The 21,587-nt window shown below is 47.3% G+C and overlaps 1 protein-coding gene across 2 annotated transcripts; it reads right to left on the reverse strand.

Moving 5' to 3' along the window:
• Positions 1 to 3,487: 3,487 nt before the first annotated feature.
• Positions 3,488 to 20,227, reverse strand: LOC110483998 (histone H3-like centromeric protein A). Of its 2 annotated transcripts, XM_085563412.1 has the most exons (5): positions 20,158 to 20,227; positions 19,781 to 19,919; positions 18,802 to 18,893; positions 13,112 to 18,389; positions 4,770 to 8,195 (listed from the first exon to the last, which is right to left on the reverse strand). In XM_085563412.1, exons 2-4 carry the CDS (start codon positions 19,854 to 19,856, stop codon positions 18,312 to 18,314), a joined length of 246 nt encoding a protein of 81 aa, XP_085419538.1. In that variant the 5' UTR covers positions 19,857 to 19,919; positions 20,158 to 20,227; the 3' UTR covers positions 4,770 to 8,195; positions 13,112 to 18,311. The 2 variants fall into 2 exon arrangements, with proteins under 2 accessions (XP_085419536.1, XP_085419538.1); XM_085563410.1 differs by having other exon boundaries at positions 3,488 to 8,195; positions 13,112 to 19,919.
• Between the last annotated feature and the right edge of the window lie 1,360 nt (positions 20,228 to 21,587).

Here is a 21,587-nt window from a genome sequence, read left to right on the forward strand (position 1 = left end):
AATGTAGTGCCTGGGGAAAAGGAAAGTTGCACTCCCTTGCCACAAGAAGGATAAAGATGTTGGTGTAGGAGTTGGAACTCCTGAGAGACCTATAATTACTATGGCCCCACAGGCTAATGTTGTTAATTGGAGTCTTAGAAACAACTTTTAATATCCTCAGTGAGTTGTGGGCTGGCAGCTGCAAACATTTAAGGAGGCTTACCAAAAATAAGACTTAGACAGAATATGAGGTATCAAAGTCACTATTGGCTTCTGAGATGGGGACAGGAGAAAAACTGAGAATTCAAGTGGATAAACTTATGACTAAGAAAGATCATCTTAGGACCCTACTTGCTGCAGCAGAGTGTAAGGAAAGACAATTATTTGAGAATTTGAATAGGGAAAAGTATAGAAGAGAGAAACAAGACCTGAGAGAGGAAACCTGATTTATCACTGTTGGCTGAGAATTGAACAGTTGCATAAACAGTTCCAGGAAGAAAAGGAGAAAATATGAAAACTGAAAAAAAAGGCAAAGGTGATGCTTAAACAAGCTACCAATTCACCCTGTGTTGTGCATTCCATTCATTTGCAAAGCATTCCAGGCACAAGCCAAGTGAGGCTGAAATGCAACAAGTGGAACCCTATGAATACATTTGTAATGACTCATACATCCCGATTCAGGCTGATTCTTGTCAATGATTAATTACATTTCTAATAGATACAGGAGGACAACATTCAGCACTAACAAAGCAGGATGCCAAGAAGCTGGATGTATGACCCAGATGCCAAGAGTTAAAATCACTTTAGTAAATGGCGCAAATGTTATCTACCAAATTCCTAAGATTAATTTATGGGTCCTGGATGAGAAGTGGATATTGGCAACTTGCTTTGCAATCAAGGATCACAATGACAATGGTCCTAGACTGCAAGGCAAGATGTAGTCAATTGTCATGTGTTAGAGGTGTGGCAGTTATCTTCTTTTAATTGGACCATTTTTCTTTATCTCATCCACATACCAATCCTCTCTGCTGGGGAGACATCAGCTGATAATGGGCTACTGAATGTCACTGCATGACTGATAAAGTTGCAGCATCCCATTGTGAGATGCTCTGCCCAGAGGGAGGAGCCAAGCATTCCTACCTGGATATAATCTAGAGTTTCTGGAACACCAGCATGGCTTTTTCTGCACTGGATTTCCCAGAGGAACAGCTGCCTCTTCCACTGCATGTTCAGAGGAAGAACCTTTTCGACAGGATCACTGCTCCAACAAAACCACACCTGACACTCCAGGAAGACTGCAGCCATAATTCGCATTGGACTGCTGCCAACAACCTGACTAACAGGATGTCACGTTTTATTCTGACTCTGTCAGTGCTGTTTTAGTTTACTGCATTGTTTCTTCTTTTATTTTCTTAATAGAGAACTGTTATTCCTGCTCCCATATTTTTGCCTAAGAATGCCCCTTAATTTCAAATTTATAACAATTCGGAGGAAGGGGGTCTACATGTTTTTGTTTTTTTTTTTCCATTTCAAGAGAGGCTTCTGCCTTCCTTAGCAGATACCTGTCTTTCCAAACCAAGACAACAGTATTTAGGGTTTTGATGTTCTGCAAAACCAAATCTCTTGTTTGCCTGGTGGCAATGAGTCAATGTTTGAACATTAGCCCAAACTCTAAAAGGAGTCCAGAGACTGTGCTGACTCCATGTGGCGCCTGTACTCACTGATCCAAGGACTGCTAGTGTGTCCCCATGTGCGGATGGCCTTAGACAGCTTCCCCAGGGTGCCCGTGGCACCTAGGGCATCTCCGCTTTGGCCTGTGTCGGCAACTCCCCCAGCCCACCAGACTCCCAAGTCCAGATGGTGTAATAAAAGCCTCACCAGAATGATGAGAGGGCTCTTGGTACAATTCAGCAGGGTTTATTAGGGAGAAATCTGAGGGTCCAGGCAGGGTAGGAGTGGGCAGAATCCAAGGAGGCAGGGTAGAATCAGGAACACAACTTCTGCTGAAGGGAATCTGTGGCAAAGAGCCAGGACCAGGGGAGGGGTTAGGGTATATCACTGAGGGGAAGTGGAAAGGGTCAGGATACAAATCATTCAATGGAGAGAGGAGTCAGGAGAGGAGTTGGAGTGGGGTGACTTGACCTGTACCCATGGGGAAGGAAGGACGGAGTGGTTTTCCAGTGAGGATTAATGGGGGAACAGGAGATACAGTATTTTCTAGAACCAGGGAGTGAATGTCTGGTGACTGACAACTATACATTTGCCTGAAAAAGCAAGGTATCATAGGAAGTTGCACCAGTCTCTATGTTAAATGATGGTGCTTTCCCATGACATCCCAGCCCTGTCTTCCCCATGGGCATCTCCCACACCCGTGCTGGATTTTTGCTGCAGGGAGAAGTGGAATTTCTGAAGTTCTGGCCAATTAGGCCCCACTAACATTTGAAGTACCTGTCACTGTCGAGGCAGGACGGGAATGAGAAGACTGGCTCAGAAGGCCTCTGAGAGTAAAACTCCAGTTTATTTAAATACACTGCTCTTTTATACAGAGCTTCGTGAGGACCAATTCCATTGGTCCTGAAGTGAAAACAACTCAACCATTGGTGCAAAGTGCTTGACGCACAGTGGTAGAACATAACTATAAACAATGTGAATAACAAGAGAGATAAAGAATTATTTACATTCTTTTCCAACTCTTTCCCAGGCTTGTGCCTGGATAGAAACTCTCCATTTCTTTCTTTGACTGAATCTGAGACCCACATTTCCCCCTTTTTGTTTAAAGAAGGAGGTGGTGTTTGTCTCCTTTCTGTGAGGCGTCTTGCAGAAGAGAGGACAAACATGACCCCGAGGTTCACTAGTTGATAATTCCAAACCTCATTGGATGTTGGCTCAGAATGGTCAAAGAGATTCCAAACTTATAATTTTCAAGGAATCAGTTACCAACTCTAAGATAGTAGAAACTCGTCAGACTGCCAAAGGACTGGCAGTCCAACTTATCAAAACCCATTTCCCAATGTGAGCATGACATGACAGAAAATAAGGTATTTACAACAGGTGCACATACCCAAATCAGCCAAATTTGAATTTGGCAAGATGAATAATATCTGTTTGCCACAGCTGAAAAGCCTTTAGGCCTCTGGGATTTGTCCCAGCCAGTAAGGTGCAGCAGGTCAAGCCTTGGTTGGCATTCATCAGAATTGCTTTTGCAAGGTGTGTGCACTTGATAGAAAAATCATGCAAGGCTTTGCCTATGTAATCATGTCCTCAATGGACAGCTTGAGTGATGAAATTGAATTGAGATCCAAATTACATCCTCAAGGCTTTCAGAACAATTGAGTGAAATTGACCCAATTCAGAAAGGACCAAATTCACAACACTTGAGAAACCTCTGAAATGCCAAGAAATCTCTGAAATGCCATGGCCACAGCCCTTAATCCAATCAATTGGATTGAGGTTGATTCGTGGCTTTCCAGTACTTTGAGCTGTTAGTGAAAACACAGCTCTTTCTGCCTTTTTTTTTTTTTTTTTTTTTTTTTTAATAGCCAGCGGCGGGCTCTGGGACCCAGCGATGCTTGGCAAGGCGGGAGACCCGGCCCCGTGGGCAGGGCCAAGTGTCGAAAACCCGGCCGGGAGGGGCGGGGAGCCCAGGCTCAATGCTGAACCAAGATTCACCTGGTTCAGCCCTCAGCTTCTATTTGGTATTTCCTGGAGTCCCTGAATCTGGGGTCCCTGGGACACCCCATGACCACCGATAAATGAGCGACCTCCCCCAACCTTATAGTTCAGTGCGCGATCACAACAGGCTGCGAGAAAACCGGCAATTCCCCCGAGTTTCCGCCCTCCCCCCACCCCGCTTAGCCATGGGTTTTTCAACAGCTTCTCGGCATCCCGCTCTGCGAACCACAAGAGCAGGATGCGCAGGGTGCGAGAAGGGGGTGTTTGCCTGGGAATATAAAATTCCACCCAAGCCCACCCAGTACAAGAGGCTGCTCCTCTCCCGCAGTGTGTCTGCGCTGCCGCGGAATACAACCCATCGCAGCACAGCTCCCTGATCCGCGGCCCCGCCCCACTCATTCCCAGCTCCGGGACCAGCAGCAGTGGCGCTGCCGCTGGCCAAGTCGGTGTCCCCCCCGCCGGCTCTCCCTCGGAGAGGCAGAGCCCGGTACAGTCTGGAAGCAGCGAAGGGCTGGATTCAGTCTGTGAAACAAACAGGCTGGACTCAATGTCCAACACGGGGCTCTCGGCCGCAGGAGTCGCTGCTGATGAGCCAGCTTCAGGGGACGTGGCGGCAGAGGCCACAGCACTTCGGCCGATTCTGAGGTCGGCGGCGGCAGCGGCGCTCTTGGCTCTTGCAGCTGGAACGCAGCAGGCAGCACGGGCACCGGAGCCGCAGCGGGCAGCGCCACAGCTGCGGCGGCTTCTCCTGGGCGTGACACTGCCGGTCCCGGAGTGGGCGTAGGTGAGGCGGCTGCTGGAGCAGCGGTGGGCGGGACGGTGAAGCCTGCTGTCGGCAGGGGTGGTGCCATGGCAGGCATGGCGTGCAAGGCAGACACCACCCCTGATGTGGGAGTCCGTCCCACAGTGGGCAGCGAAGAGAACAACATGGGTGTCCCGCCCAAGACGTGCTGTTGGACAACTGATACCAGCACAGTAAATGAAGTCAAAGCAGCCGGTCCGCATGGCGCGCAGAGGGGCGGACCGGGAGTCAAAGTCTGTCCCACCAGCACAGTCGAAACCCCCGCGGGTGGCGGTGGGCATGCCAGTGTTATAATCGAGCACAAGAGGCCATCTGATCCGATTAACAGAATTTATTTAATTCATTTAAGAGAGTATATGAGAGCAAAGCAAAAAGCAGCGCTGCGGCGACAGAGAGGAGCAACCGCTCCGCCAAACTGCCGCGCCGTGATCCCCCTAGCTCACTGTTTTTATCCCCTTCCTTAGTTCACGCGTTTCTTCTGCGCAATCGCATTCTGTTGCTAAGTGGTCGTTTTCTGCCTCCTGGTGGTCGTGGGATGAAGGCTGGTTGTCTTCCTCACAGGTGTCCTTTGATCTGGGGATTCTCACAGTCTCAAGTATACGTGTTATCTTAGAAATGCATGTTATCAGCTAAGCACTGCAAAGCCTATTGCCTACTACCGCTGTAAAAGGTTAGGAATGCGTATTATCAGCAATTCACAGCCTGTTGCCTATTACCGCTGTAAAAACAAACTTCTTTGAAACAAATTACTATCTGCAGCTGCATCGAACAAAAAGGTCACCCTTCTCTTACAATTTCTCCTTTTTTTTTTTTATCCTTCTTTTTGTTCGTTGAACCGTATTAATTCTTTTCTACTAAGCTCTAGATAGTTTTCGGCCTCTACCTCAGTGAGTGATTCATATTTTGATCTTACTATCATTAAATGAGCGGCCTCTAACCTACTCTTTACTATAGCAATAAGCTTATTAAAGATGCAGGGTCCGAAAGTTAGCACTAAGATGAGCAGAATTGCTGGTCCTGCAATGGTAGACAAAAGAGTTGTTAACCAAGGGGAATGAGTAAACCATGATTCATACCAGTTTTGCTGAGCTTCTTGCTCTTTTTTTCTTTGCTCTATTTGTTTGCGTAATTCTGCCATAGTATCAACCACAATTCCTGTGTGATCTGCATAAGTGCAACATTCTTCTCGTAAGGCAACACAGAGCCCCCCTTGTTGTAAAAATAATAAATCAAGTCCCCGTCTATTTTGTAACACAACCTCAGAGAGGGATCTGACTGATTTTACTAACCCATCTATGGCCTTTTCGATTCTGCTTAAGTCTTCATCTACGGATACTCGTAAATTTTTCATACCTTGTTGTTGATTTACTAGGGAGGCTACCCCCGTTCCCACTCCAACTCCACTTACACTAAGCAAGATTGCTACTGTTAATGCTGTGAGTGGTTCTCTTTTGACTAGATGGTGTTCGGGAGTTGTTTGATGCTCTAGTACATACTCCTTTGGGTGATATGATATGCGAGGGACAATTAACACCTGTACACAATAATCTGAACTTTCATTGAAAAGCCTTATGGATAAGCAAGGGGTGGTTCCGAGTTTATTACATACCCATTTGGTGTTGGGCGCTGGCAGGAGCCATTCTGCTAGTTTATCTTTTCTCTTGATGCTAATTGTCGTCTCACATAAGTGTTGCATTATTGCGGGTACCTTTCCCACACATTTCCATTTCCCTCTTACTTGTGCTAGGGTTATTCCTGGGGTGCTATCTTTTCCCTGTTTCCACAGACATTCTCTTGGGTTTGTCCCATTAATTCTTCTGGTTTTGGCAGAGGATCCTATCGCCTCATAAAAGGGTGGATTCATCATGTAACAGAGCCAGCAACCTTCTGTCAGATTCGGGTATGTATAGTTTAAAACGCCAAATGTGGCTTGCATTATTTTCCACAAGGTGGCATGCTCGGATTTAGGAACACCTGGCCCATCTATGTTAATACGGCTGGTAATAACCTCTGTCTCTGTGTAGTTAATTGTCTTAGTTTTAATGTCACTTATTACTTTGTTGGGTCCAATTGGTGCAGGGTCATAGGGAATAGGTTCTTTCTTAATAATTATTAGGTTTCCCAAATCGTGTCCCTCTATCCAATGTCTAATTCCCCATGTCTTTCCCAACAGCCATCCCGGGTCATTTGGATGAATAACATTGAGGTATATGAAAGTACAGTTCCCCAGTAAATCTTTCCCTGTCCATGGCCATTCTTGTGGCTTTACACATCCAGCTGGTCCATATCCCACCCTTAGGTATTTATCCGACCCTCCTCCCGGGGCCCATGCCGATGCTATTGTCTCACAACCCCAATAACCACAGTAGTAATGCCTGGGGAGGTTACAATATGACCTCCCTAAATTTGAAGCAGGGCACATATAGAAACTTGTCAAATTTAACAGCCACCCACAGCTTGGATTTTTGGTCATGTTACATACTCCAGCTTTAAAGCTTGGTGCCCCGGGGGTTATCACAGTCTGCAGGTTATAATGAGTATCATGATTTTCCCACCTACTTAATGTCCATTTAAAGGGTTCATGGGTTTCAGTAGCAACACTTTGGAGAGGAAAGCATATCATCACAAATGTAAGAATCTTTAGGGCTGAGTAGTACACACTGCAGGGGATGCTGCTTATCATGCCCAATTTCACATTCCTACTTTTTCTCATTCCATTGTCACCATTCCCGTGCCTATGGTGGTCAGTGTTTTTTCTTACGATTTGGGAGGATCCCTCATCCCCACTAGCTATCTCTCTGTCTCTCCTGTCAACTTGGTTGCTACAAGCTACAGGGTAGGCCATCTTCTTGACAGCAGAGATATTCTTCAGGGGCGGGATTATTTCCTCTCTCCCACTTCGACCTTCGGGAGTTCCAATTTTTCTCATTTAATTGTGGGGTGTCGCACCTCAGTCCCTTGACCAGCCTGCGACACTTGACCTGGACTATGTCCGTAAGAAATGGACTTGAAAGCTCGTTGGAGTGGTAGCAATGGAATTCAGGATTTATTCCCTTCACAAAAATTTCCCACCACTCGGGAGATTCTTTAGTCAATTCCCGAGTGGCGACCTTATAATTCAATATTTCAGAGGTCAACTTGCGTTGTTCTAGCCAGCATCGCTGACACACACTTTTTGGAGCCCTCCCCTTTCTACAGTGAGCCCACCACAGCCCTTTACAAATTTTACAAGAAAAGCAAGCAAAAGGGAAACAATCACAATCTAACCAGCTACATTTTACTCTAATATCTTCATGCTCAGCATGACCCTCCCCTTCCCAAGGTCTCTGCTCCCTTTCGAATCGGATGGGCCGATAATAGGGCTGCTGAGCTAAGTCTTCTAAATGCTTACAGTATCCTGGGGGTTTTGTTTCTCCTATCAGTTGTGTTTGCAATCCCCAGTCATTCCCGACCCAAATGTCCCCGGAACTGTCAGTGTCCATTAAGATTACTTGAGGGTTCTCTTTACTGTTAGCTTCAAATCTCCCGGCTTCCCATCAATCTTCCAGCTCGTCTCTCTGGAAGTTGTATGAAATCGAGTCGGGTCCACTGGCCCCTTTATTCTGCTAGCATGGGTCCATCCCTTTTCTGCCGTATGAACTGCGGAATCAGTGGTGATTAAAACCAAATACGGTCCGTCCCACCTTGGGGTGATTGAATCTTCTTTCCAGCTTCGGATGAGAACCCAGTCGCCGGGTTGTACCTGGTGTAATACAAGATCTAGTGGTGGTCTTTGGGCCCACATCCCCTTTTCCCATAACTGTTTCTTGTATTTAATTAAAACAGTTAAATATTTGTTAATACTTTGGTCAGTGATATTAGGATTAGATTGAACTTTCTCTAGGGAATAGGGCATCCCATATAACATTTCAAATGGGGAAAGCCCTATGTCTGATCGTGGTTGAGTCCGAATATTTAATAATGCTAGTGGCAGACATTTTATCCAAGATAACTTAGTTTCTAGTACCAATTTAGTGAGTTGTTTCTTAATTTCTCCATTCATTCTTTCCACCCTCCCGGAACTCTGGGTGTGCCAGGGAGTATGTTGTTCCCATTTTATGCCCAGGGCTTCTGCCAGCAGCTGTGTTATTTTTGAAGTGAAGTGGGGGCCTTTATCAGAGTCTATTGTTTCTGGGACTCCATACCTGGGTATTATTTCTTCTAGCAGGGCCTTTGTCACCGTTCGGGCTGTCTCCCTAGCGGTGGGGATTGCTTCCACATAATGTGTTAGATGATCTATTATAACTAAAAGATATTTTATCCTCCCCACTTTGGGAAGCTCTGTAAAGTCTACCTGTAAATTTGTAAAAGGCCTCTTTGCCACGGGTCTCCCTCCCAAGGGTGGCTTCCTTAAATTTTTCCTATTTACACGTAAACAGGTTGGGCAACCCTTAGTAATACTTTTTGTTAGATCATGGAGACCCACAGTCATATAATGGGTGGCAAAGTGGTCTACCAGCCCTTGAGCGCCCCAGTGTGTTTTCTCGTGTAATTTATTAAGCATTTGCTGGGCTACGGCCCTAGGCAGAACCTCCCTCCCATCTGTTAACAGCCACTTCCCCGATTCTTCTTTTATCCCCAATTTTGCAAGTTTCTCCCGCTCTTCTACAGTAAATACAAATTTATCCTGGGTGGTTAACTCAGGATTCTCTGAGGTATCTGTAGGATCCCTCCTGGCTCTCTCGCTCAAGGTCAGTGCCTCGATAATTGCAGCCTACTTCGCTTCATGGTCTGCCGCGTTGTTACCCCTACTCCGGTAATCCATTCCCCGCTGATGCCCTTTTAAATGAACTACAGCTATCTTTGCAGGGCCTCTCAAGGCCTTCAGGAGGGCTACTATTAATCTCTGATGCACCAGGTTCTTTCCTTGTGAATTCACAAGGCCCCTTTCCTCCCATAATTTTCCAAATGTATGTACTACCCCATACCCAATATTTAGAGTCTGTATAAATGGTTCCCTCTTTTCCCTTTAATAATTCCAAGGCTCTTAGGATGGCGTATATTTCACAGGCTTGAGCTGACCATGTTTTGTCTAGGGCTCCGGACTCAATTACTTCTAGGTCAGGTCCCCCTACTATGGCATACCCTGATTTTCTTTGGCCCTCTACTATTCTGGATGATCCATCTACAAACAGCTTTTCTCCAGTCTCTAACTCCTCTTCTTCCAAGTCAGGTCTAATTTTAGTTTGCTCCTCTATAGTGATCACACAGTCGTGAGTCAGTGGGTCAGTCTCTGGCTCTCCGAAGAGGAAGGAGGCTGGATTTTGTAATGAGGTGGTTTCTAAAGTGAAATTAGGGGTTTCTAATAGAATCCCCTCATACTTTAGGAGCCTGGCATCAGATATCCATTTGTCTGCTTTTTGCTGCATCACACTCCGTATGTTATGTGGAGTTAACACCTTCAGAGTGGCATTAAAGGTGATTTTCCTTGTTTCTTCTACTAACTCTGCACAGCCTGCAATTATTTGTAAACAGCCCGGCCATGCCCTACTTACAGGATCTAGAATTTTAGATAGATATGCAATAGGTTTCTTTTTCCCCGCCCAGTCCTGGGTAAGTACTCCATAAGTTACCCCATCTGTAATATTGACAAATAAAAAGAAGGGCCTCTTTAAATCTGGGAGGCTTAGGACTGGAGCATGGACCAGAGTTTCTTTTAATTCTTGGAATTTAGATTTTTCCTCTTCTGTCCACTTAAGGTGCCCATCTTGGGTAAGTTTTTGATACAGAAATCTTGCCTTCCCGCTATAGTTTTCGATCCACTGCCTACAATACCCTGTAAGTCCTAATATCTGACGAATTTGTCGTTTATTTTGCGGTAAAGGCAGGGATAGGATTGCTTCTACTCTATCTGGATCAATTTTCTTTTCTCCCTTTTTCAAATAATGTCCCAGGTATCTAACTTCCTCTTCTACAAATTGTAGTTTTGCTTTAGAAACTTTTAATCCTTTCAGTCCCAGGAAATTTAATAGTTTGATACTTTCTTTCCGGACTTTGTCTTCTTCTTTACCTGCTATTAACAAATCATCCACATACTGAACTAGCTTTACCTCTGGGTCTGTTTTATAATCTTGCAAAATTTGTTCTAGGGCTTGCCCGAATAAATTGGGAGATTCCGTAAAACCTTGAGGTAATACCGCCCACCTGAGTTGCTGTCGCCTCCCCGTGTCAGGGTCTTCCCATTCAAAGGCAAAATAATCTCAACTGGATTCGTCCAGAGGGCAGGCCCAAAAGGCATCTTTCAGGTCTATGACACTATACCATTCGTTTTCAGGTCCTAATTTACTCAAAAGGGTATAGGGGTTTGCCACTACTGGGAACCGAGCCACGGTTCGCTTATTAATTTCCCTAAGGTCATGCACCAGCTGATAGGATCCGTCTGCCTTTTTAACTGGGAGTATGGGGGTGTTAAAAGGCGACATACATGGTTCCAATAATCCTTTATTTAGTAATCTTTCAATTTCGGGTTTCAATCCTTTCCTTCCCTCTAGTGAAATAGGGTACTGTTTTATTCTCACCGGGACCTCAGGGTTTCTGATCTTTACCGTGAATGGAGTCATATTCAATTTGCCCACGGTTCCCGGATTGTACCATACTTCAGGATTTATTTTCTCTTCATCTTCCAATCGAAGAGGGCAAAGCCTGATTTTCAATTCCTTTTCTACCACTTTGATTTGAATTCCCAGTTCAACAATTAAATCTCTCCCCAATAGGTTGTAATCTGTTTCAGGGACTAATAAGAAGTCACCCACCCCCATTTTAGTTTCTGATTCTACCATTACCTCTTTAATAATTTGTACTTCAAATGGTTCCCCTTTTGCCCCTACTACCATAGCTGTCTGTTTTGACAGGGTACAGCCTTGGGGCAGGAATTGAATGGTAGATCTTTCCGCCCCTGTATCGACCAAGAATTCTATTTCCTGGCTTTGGGGACCCACCTTTAATTTTATCAAGGGCTCTTTTTGATGTCTCTGGGTCCCCATAAAGTAGAGCCCCTGACCCCCCTAGTCGGCCTTGAATTCTTTCTCATCTCTAAGCCGCACTCTGCACTCTCTCTTGAAATGTCCCTTTTTGCCACAATAATAACAAGTCTTTTCTTCCGTTCCCCTCCCCCTTTCTTTATTACCCGCTTTGTCTCGAGTAAACTTCTTCTGTCCTGTCTCTATGCTCCTACTTTCCCTTACCGCAGCAACCATCATTTTAACTTGCCTCTTCTGACTCTCTTCCTCTCTCCGGATGTACACTTTCTGTGCCTCCCGCAGCAGCTCTGCCAAATCCCTATCCTGCTAATCCTCCATCTTTTGTATCTTCTTTCTAATATCGTCCCAAGACTTGGATACAAAATGCACTTTTAATATTGCCTGCCCCATTGGATCATTCGGTCTTAATCCTGAATATAATTGGAAGTTCTTTCGCAGCCTCTCCAGCCACTCAGTGGGTGTTTCATCTTTTCTCTGTCTGTCATTGAATGCCTTATTGATATTTTGACCCCTGGGGACCGATTCCCGAATACCATCAATTAATATGGTTCGGAAGTCCCGCATATTGGCTCTATGATCCTGGTCTTGGTTATTCCAATTAGGATTTTGAAGAGGCCATTTAATGTCAGCTGGGTGTTGAGCATGTGCCGGCTGGGCATCCCAGACCCGCATCCCAGCTGCCCTAATCATGTTCTTTTCTTCAACCGTAAATAGGATATTCAGTATGGACTGCAGTTCTTCCCAAGTGTATATATTGGGGCCCAAAAATTGATCCACTCTTTCTGCCACACCTAAAGGATCATCTAATAGGCTTCCCATCTCCTTCTTGAAATCTCTCACATCTCCCGAGCTCAAGGGAACAGAAATGAATCCTATTCCTGGTTGTGGCCCTCCCATGGGCATTTCCCTCAAGGGAAACAGTTTGCCTTTTGCCCTGCTCCGGGTGACTGGGCCAGTCTGTTCAGAATCTGAGTCAGACTCATCATCTGATGAGGGGAGGGGGGGTGCTCGTGGTACAGGAGGAACATAAGGAGGTGGGGCTACTATCAGTTCCTCTGGTCGTCCCTTTCTTTTCCCCTTAGGTTTTTCGGAAAGTTTGAATACAAGCACCTCTGGTCGACTCACCCAGATCTTAGCATAGTCACTCTCCTCTGGGTTAGGAGGTTGTTTATTGCTCACCCAGATGTTTAGAGCTTGTCTAACCCATTCCTCTGAGGACCCGAATATGGGCCAGAATGCATTTTTGGAAACTTCCTTCCCTCCCCACACTTCTATACAGTAATGTATCATTTTTGCTTTATCCTTTCCCCTCGTTCCCGGGAAGTGTTCCCAATTGGTCAACATGAATCCCAGGGGACTGTCCTTAGGAATCGAAGGGAGTTTTACCCCCACTGGGGAGGGGGATTTACTCTTCCCCTGCCCCATTCCTCCGGAGTGCCTTCTAACACACACAAATAATCAAATAATCACAGTCACTTCCCCTGGTTCGTGGCCCAGGCCCTTGCGGGCTTTGGGAACCGCACTACTGAGGGTCTGCGTTCACTTGGGGCGTCCGGCTGCCGGCTCCCCTCTCATGCAACTCACACACTCGCCACACTCCGGGATCCCGACCCCGCCCGAACGGAACTCTTATACTTACGCTTCCTGCGTCGTCGTTCGGACTTTGTGCACAAAATTTAAGGGGTATCTTGGGCCCGCTTCCCTTTCTTTGCTTTCCTCTCAAGGCTTTTGGGTTCATCGGTCGGGATGAGGACAAGACCCCAGTCTGAGTCCGCTCAAAAGAGTGGAGTTGTGGCGCCTCTCCCAGAGAGGGGTCCTCCAAATCCGCGATCCGAGTCATGGCACCAAATTGTTATAATCGAGCACAAGAGGCCATCTGATCCGATTAACAGAATTTATTTAATTCATTTAAGAGAGTATATGAGAGCAAAGCAAAAAGCAGCGCTGCGGCGACAGAGAGGAGCAACCGCTCCGCCAAACTGCCGCGCCGTGATCCCCCTAGCTCACTGTTTTTATCCCCTTCCTTAGTTCACGCGTTTCTTCTGCGCAATCGCATTCTGTTGCTAAGTGGTCGTTTTCTGCCTCCTGGTGGTCGTGGGATGAAGGCTGGTTGTCTTCCTCACAGGTGTCCTTTGATCTGGGGATTCTCACAGTCTCAAGTATACGTGTTATCTTAGAAATGCATGTTATCAGCTAAGCACTGCAAAGCCTATTGCCTACTACCGCTGTAAAAGGTTAGGAATGCGTATTATCAGCAATTCACAGCCTGTTGCCTATTACCGCTGTAAAAACAAACTTCTTTGAAACAAATTACTATCTGCAGCTGCATCGAACAAAAAGGTCACCCTTCTCTTACACCAGGGGAGGGACCAAAGGCTACAGTGGCGTCTGTGCAGGCTCCATCAGCGAAGGAGTCAGAAGGCAACCCCCACTCCGTGACGTGCCGCGGGCAGCGCCGGCCCTCCCACAAATGCAGATTGGAAAGCGGGGGGCTGCGGGGCCGCGGGTGGTGGTGACTCCTGCCAGTTCGGGGCCGCCCCATGCAATCCATGCAATGCCGGGTGTGCTGAAGCTCATAGCTGTGGCAAAGGCCCCCCGGCTGCCTCTTGAAGGGCGGGTGATGTCACCGACACTGCTCTCTGAGCAGGGTGCGCCCGCGCAGCCAGCCGTCGCGCGGGCTGTGGCGCGGTCTGCGTCCGGGATCCCCAAATGTTCCGGTCAGAATCGCTGCCTGTGTCCAAGGCTATGTCGATGCCCGCCCAGATTGGAGCCAATTTGGACGCTGTAGCGTCCCCTTTGTGCATTTACGCCATGAGACAGTGTCCCAAGTAGAGCCAGACCTTACGATCAAAGGGGGACCTAGGATTTGCAGAAAATCCCCGGTCCCTAGCCCAACTCAAGAGTCTGACCAGGTCTTCCTCAGAGAGCCAAGCTCCCACAAGAGGGATGCAGACTCGCCAGGCAGTCAAGACTGCTCGCTCGACTGCAGATGGCTGGTTTCCCATTGTTAGGAAACCTTTCCCTAGCAGATGTCAACTTCAAGAGTCCGACAGTCCGCTATTTCAGGGAAAACCTGTCCTGCACAGTTCTGGCCTCTAAGATCCGGCCCACAGTCCAAACGGGACCAAGCCTTCTCCAGAAGGCAGGCGGCCTCAGTGTTACCTTTCTCTAAGAAGGCAAAGGTGTCCGAGCACAGCCTCCAGGCTGTTGGCGTGGAACCGCGCCAGAGGAGACCCCCCGCAAGACACCAGGTTCGGGTCTTCAACCAAGGCTGCAATTCCACTTCAGGTCACCAGACCCTGTCCCTCCAGGGCAGGGTGCAGAGCCACGCCGGGGCCACCAGACCCCGTTCCCCAGGGTAAGGTGCAATACCATGTCTGCGGTCCCCAGATGTCGCTGTCGAGGCAGGACGGTCATGAGAAGACTGACTCAGAAGGTTGTGAGAGTAAATCTCAGATTTATTCAAAATACACTGCTCTTTTATACAGAGCTTCATGAGGACCAATTCCATTGGTCCTGAAGTGAAAACGATCCACACCATTGGTGCAAAGCTCTTGACACACAGTGATAGAACTTAACTACAAACAATGTGAATAACAAGAGAGATAAAGAATTATTTACATTCTTTTCCAACTCTTTCCCAGGCTTGTGCCTGGATAGAAACTCTCCATTTCTCTCTGATTGAATCTGAGACCCACAAGTACCCAATACCGCAAACCTAACAGCCACAATATAAGCACCTGTGTGCTTGGGCATTGATGGGGTGGTGACAGATTAAGAAAAGAAAGGAACTCAGCCACACTCCTATCTCTCCTGTCTGAGATAGTGGCCAGTGATCATTTTAACACACTTCAGTCTCATCAAACGTGGCAGCGTTAGACAATGTTTGCTGTTGGCATTGCCATTATGTCACAGATCACAGAATATTCTGAGTTGAAAGGAACCTACAAAGATCATCAAGTCCAGCTGTTAAGTGAATGGACCATACACAGATTGAACCAACAACTGTGGTGTTATGAGCACTATGTTCTGACCAACTGAGCCAGTCTTAGGGTCTGGCTCATGAAAGAACAGACAGTTGTGGCTTATGGTTTATTACAGGCAGTTGAATGCCAGAATTGAAATGAACAGGGTCTATGCCTTTATTAGTGTTCAGCTCTTTATTAAAAAGTCAGCTCGGCAGGGGGGTGGTGTAGCTTCTTCTGGTAGCCGAAGGGTGAGAAGGCGGCACAGAGTCTGTCCCTGGAGTCTCCGTGGCACACTGGTAGCCGGAGGTGAAGAGGTGTCCAGTCTGTATCTGAAGTCCCAGCACACTGTTCTCTCTCCTTTCCTCCTGGCACACTGGTAGCTGCCGGGTGGGGGGATGTGCAGAGCCTGCTGCCGAGATCCGGCAGCAGCTATCCCTCTCCTGCCCTCCTGGTAACACCAGGTGTTATAAATGAGAATTTATTCAGCCAGATTAAAAATAAAAATAATTTTATTTGCGGTCAAATTCTATCTAGCCAGCCACACGGAAAGGACAGAGCCGAGCCCGGGGTCGACCCTGGGTGTGCAACAAGGAGTCAGCCTCAGCAGAGGTTTTCTCCTATGCCCACACACCTCCATCCTGGCACAAGCGGTTTTTATAGGGAAAATTCCGCCTGAGGCCAAGATTTTAGCAGTCAGTCCTTTCTTCTGTTTGGAGTCCATATGTTAATAAAAATTTCTTTTTTGGTGATGAGGAGAAATAATTCAATGTCCCGGAGTAGTTGAATTCTTGATGAGAGTTTACAGGAAGGCTGCATTCACATGGATCTGTCTGAGGATTTCCATGATATCCATCTTGGACGATCAGCACCGATGATCAACACCTGGAGCCCAGACATGGCCCATCCCATCTCCTGGCCGAGCACATCTTTTTACTTGTAAATCAGTTTCCAATATACATCCAGTCTCGCCTGCAAGGCGGGGCGGGGGGGAACTAATACGATGGGCATGGTTTAACAAGTATCCAATATTACATATTTCATACAAGGAATGGTGTGAATTATATTTATTACACATAACACCAGGTAAAGTGTCTGCTTCCTTGTGCCTGCTTCCCACAGCCCAGTCCAATCTGGTCCTCTGCAGGTTATAGTGACAGGTTAAACACAGACTAGGGATGGGGTTCCCTTTTCCCAACCAGCACACCCATTCAGCTCCCTCCACTGTGCCCCTCTTCTTCATTTTGGGGTGTTTTTCATCCCCAAAACCCCTTCCCATGATTCCACTGGCTTATTTTGCATCCTAGTCCTAGTTTGGGTGGGGGTGTAGGTGATTCCCAGGAGCGATTAGCTAATTAACATTTCAATGTCAGTACTTAGTTCGAGCCAAGTGTCCCAGCCAGGCTGTTTTGTTCAGAACAAGTACCACATTTACAATGGCTGCTGTACTAAACTTTGCAGAACTGATAGCTCAAATTAGAGCACCCTACCCATGGAGGACAACTGGAATTGCAGGAGACCCCCCTGAAAACATGGAAAGCAGTAGCAGCAGTGGGCAAGCACTTCATACAGCAGAAGTTGAGATTCCTCCTGAAGAATTCCAAGGCCTAACACCATGAAAGACCAAAGAAATATTCACTATTCAACTCAACCACCTTTAAAGAGACAGAACAGAGAGATTCGGAGTGGGGAAAAGGAATTTTGTCATTATTCTGAGTGATTAAACAACTTGAGCCACTAAGGGGTAACCTGTCCAGGCTAATGCTGCTGAGACTCATACTGTTTTTAGGAATACAGGAATTTTATCAGTAACAATTCCAGCACACCCTCACTGCAGATCAAGTTAACCATTGAAGGACAGCTTATCTTTATTGCAGGAGCAATCACTGCCAGCAGAAAGCAAATTTGGTTCACACATTAACAAGTTCAACCCACAGGGTAGAGTTGCTTCTTTTATTTAAGCTAACAAGTATGGTAACTCAGTACATGCATTCTACATCACACATGCTTTTCAGCTGTTAAGTGCAATTAATTGAATATGACCAGGGATTTTACCCATTACCCAAATTAGGTAACACTTCCAGTATTATGTCCAAGGACTGCTCCTACCAAAAAGGTGCCATGATAGAGAGGTCTTGGCTGGCATTCCCTGGCTCCCCTGTGCAGCCTCTCATCAGCACCACAAACACTGGAGGCTGTGTGCTTTCCTTCCTATGGAAAAAAACTCTCATTCTCATCCAGAAGCCCATTATTCAAATGTGGATACCACCTCCAATATTATATATGCCCAAAGATAACTCTATACAAAAGCTGCCAGATCAGAAAGCTTTCACTGATCTCTACATGCCTAGAGCAGCCTGTAATCTGCACCTAAACCACTGGGGCTACATGCTTTCCTTTCCATGGTAAAGCACTCTCATTTTATTTCAGGAACTCTGTCCATTGGAGGTAAAGACCAGCAAGACCTACCTGTCTGTCCACATTTTCTGTGGGAGCAATCCTTGGATGTTTTCAGTACTGAAGGTGGTATCCAAATTTCAGTGGATGAGCTCCTTAAAAATGGTTGAAACACTTTTACAGGGGAAGGAAAATACTTAGACCCAGGGTTCAAAGTGCAGATTACATGCTGCCCTGGGGAGATAGAATCCAGCAACTATTTTCTGACCTGACACATATTGTGTGGGAGCAATCCTTGGATATATTTAATACTGGAAAGGTGTATCCAAAGTAAGATAGTGAACCCCTGAAGAGGAATAAAGTGATTTTCCATGCGAAAGATGGGATATAACCCACTGTTTCTTGTGAAGATATGCTTCCCTGGGGAGGCAAAGGCCACAGAGGCGTTTCTGCCCTGGATCATTTTCTGTTAGGTAATCACTGGAAGTATTCAATACTGGAGTGTGGCTCCAAATGCTGCAACTGTGCTCCTGAACTTGAATGACGGTACCTTTCCTTGGGAAGGGAAATACATAATCCTGCTGGTGGTGTTCACATGACTGCAAAGTGAAGATAAAAGACAGCAACAAATTTCTGTTCTCACATTATTTCTGTGGGAGCAATCCTTAGACATTCAATATTGGATCTTGAATCCAAATGTCAGACCCTGGGCCCTCAAAGTGAATGACAGTACCTTTCCTAGAAATGTGAAGCTCCCAGTCCTAATGCTAGTGCTACAGATGATCATCTGCCTAGCAGAGAGACATGCCAGCAAAAAGTAGATTCTATGGGTATCTGGGATGATCTGTGCAGTCCCAGGGGAGTTTGGGAGTCCATGGGGGGCACTGGGAAGGTTCCGTGGGGGAAATTGCATTGTCTGGGGATTTTACGGCAGGAGTGTTCATTTTGGGATGTGGGGGGTCCTTACCAGGCGGGCGAAGGGGCCGGGGCGCAGCAGCAGGCGGGTGCTGCTCTGGTACCTGCGGATCTCCTGCAATGCCCGCTGACCTGGGCGGAGTCCTGCAGGGGCATTGGATAGGGGTCTGTGAGGGCTTTAGCAGATCTGTTTGGCCTGGGGAGCACAGATGGAGGGCTCTGAAGGAACATGGGGGGGTATAAGAGATCCATAGGGCCTGGCAGAACACAGGGGTCTCTATGCGGGGGCCTATAGGGGCCTAGGGAACAGGGGAAAGCTGTGGAGGTTATAAGGGATCTGTAAGGTCTGGGGGGACATTGCAGGTATGAGGGATCTGTAGAGAGCTACAGTGATGGCCAATATAGGGGAATTATAGGGGACAGGGAGTATGAGGGGTTTTGAGGAACAGGGTGTAGGGGGTTGTAGCAATGTATCTGAACAACTTGGGCCTCAGTGTGCACCAGCCATACCACTTGTAACTGTTCTTACCAGAATTTTCTCAGGAATTCATAAGGTTACTAAGGCATAAACTGTGCTAAAATAAGAATGAAGAAGCTGAGAAACCACAGGATCACAAGAACTAGATAACAGAGAACTGTAGAACACCTGCATGGTAACAAATAACGGAAGCTGAGAAGTGGAGGCAGAGAATGAGGGAACAAGACAAAGGCACCAATCAATAAGTGTGATCTTAGTTGTTTGTAGAATCTATAAAAGTGTGTGCAATGTAAAGAATATATGGCTTTTGCTTGGTCATACTGGTCAGTTGTTTAGGAGTCTTGGTTGACAGGCAATAGAGAGCTATAGGGGAGAGGGAGTGTGGAGTGACTATAGTGATGGAAGCATATAGGGGTATCTACTGCACAGGCTAGGGACGGAGGACAACAATGGGGGAGTCCGTAGGAGTGCTCTGGAGGGGGGTCTAAAAGGGGCTCGATGTGGGAGGTCCACAGGGGGTGTCAGTAAGGGGCGTCCCCTGCCCCTCACTCACTGCGTGCCCGCGGCCGGGGCGATGGGGGGGCTCGGGGAGCGCCACGCCGCCGGGGGGTGGGTTTGGGGCGGGGCATGGCGTGGCCGAGTCAGCCGCAGGGTCAGGGCGAGTCCAGGCGTCCGGCGGGGCTGGCGGAAACCTGACGGCCGGGGAAGGGGGAGTCAGGGCGGACTGAGGTGTCTGGGGCCACTCCCGGGTCCCCCCAAGGCCCCCCTCCCTCTCCCTGCCAATGACATTGCGCCCGGGATCCGCCGCAGCCGCCCAGTTCCAACCTCCCGCCGCCCAGTTCCAACCTCCCGCCGCCCAGTTCCAGCCTCCCGCCGCCCAGTTCCAACCTCCCGCCGCCCAGTTCCAGCCTCCCGCCGCCCAGTTCCAACCTCCCGCCGCCGCCGCCGCCCCGCTCGAGCCTCCCGCGGCAGCCGCCCTGTTCAAATCTCGCGCCGCCGCGGCGCTGCTCGTGACGTCACTTCCCTCCGCGCGTCAATCGGGCGCGCGACCGCTCTGCGCCGCCGGCCTCCGCGACTCGATGGTGCCGCAGCTGCTGGGGTCATTAGCATAAATTTGCATGACCCCGGCCAGGGCACCCCACGCCTCGGTGCTCCCAGGGTAATCTCTGTTACCGTCCCAGTGTGATCTCCGTCACTCCTAGTGTGGCTCCCGGTCATCTGCGTAGCTCCAGTTACTCCCAGAAGAATCCCAGTACGATTGCAGTCCCCTGCAATATGATTCTAGTGCTTTCCAGTCACTCCCAGTGTGAGTCCAGTATGATCACAACTGTGAAAAACGCCAATCACTTGGTTTTTAAAATTTTAAAAGTTTAATAATAATAAAATTATTACAAATATAGTAATACAATTAGTGTAATAAAATTTAGAGTTAGGACAATTACAAGACAATAAAAAGCAAAGAATTATGGACGTGTCCGGATGTTCTTGGACACTAAGTCACAAAAAGCATGCCTTGTGAACAAAGGAATAACTGTAAAAGCATAACCTGTTGCATATTCATATATCTCATACATGATGCATAAATTCCTTGCAAATTAAGAACTTTTCTGGGTTTTGTCAGCTTCTTCCCCTTAATCCTGCTGGTTCCATAAAGATGGAGAGAAGGAGGAAGAATGTCTTTTCTGACAAGGAGACAGTAACTCTTTATGGGCCCCAAGTCACTGTCATCTCTGTGCGAAGAGTTTCTTGATTATCTCATCTCCTGCTTGAGCTAGTAAAAAAATCCTACACCTCAGAGTTTCTATTTTAACATTATGTTGTAACCTAAAACTACCTTTAACGCACTACTTAAGAGAACTAATACAGCATAACTTTCTAACATTACACATATAATATTCATTGGAACATTTGCAAAAAGCCAATCATAAAATCACAACAACTACTCCCAGTATGATCCCTGTCACACCCCCAATGGTCCCAGTCAATTCATGTCCATACTAGAATGATCCCACTATGATCCCAGTTACTCCCAGTATGATCCTGGTTGCCTCCAGTGGGGTTCCAGTCACTCCCAGTATGAACCCAGCATGGTCCCAAGCCGTCCCCTCCTGTATGATCCTAGTTGCCCCAGTTCTGGTCCCAGTACCCCCAGCATGATTCCGGCATCTTCCATTTGCTCCCAGTGTATTTTCAGTTGGCTCCCAACATGGTCCCAGTAGCTTCCTGTGCCTCCCAGTACCCAGTGGGGGTCAGTCAAGGATTACAACTGTTCATGAAACCCATTGGGAGAAGCAGATTGGGGCATTAGTGAACCCATGGTGGCCCAGGTGGGCTTTGGGGTCTCTTGAGGGTATTGCAAG

The sequence above is a fragment of the Lonchura striata genome, chromosome 30 (assembly GCF_050655825.1).
Source record: "Lonchura striata isolate lonStrDom1 chromosome 30, ASM5065582v1, whole genome shotgun sequence".
NCBI lineage: Eukaryota > Metazoa > Chordata > Aves > Passeriformes > Estrildidae > Lonchura > Lonchura striata.

What these genes read in the sequence shown, in the direction of transcription:
- LOC110483998 (XM_085563410.1), bottom strand. Translation starts at nt 4,734, where the DNA reads ATGCCCACCGCCACCCGCGGGGGTTTCGACTGTGCTGGTGGGACAGAC.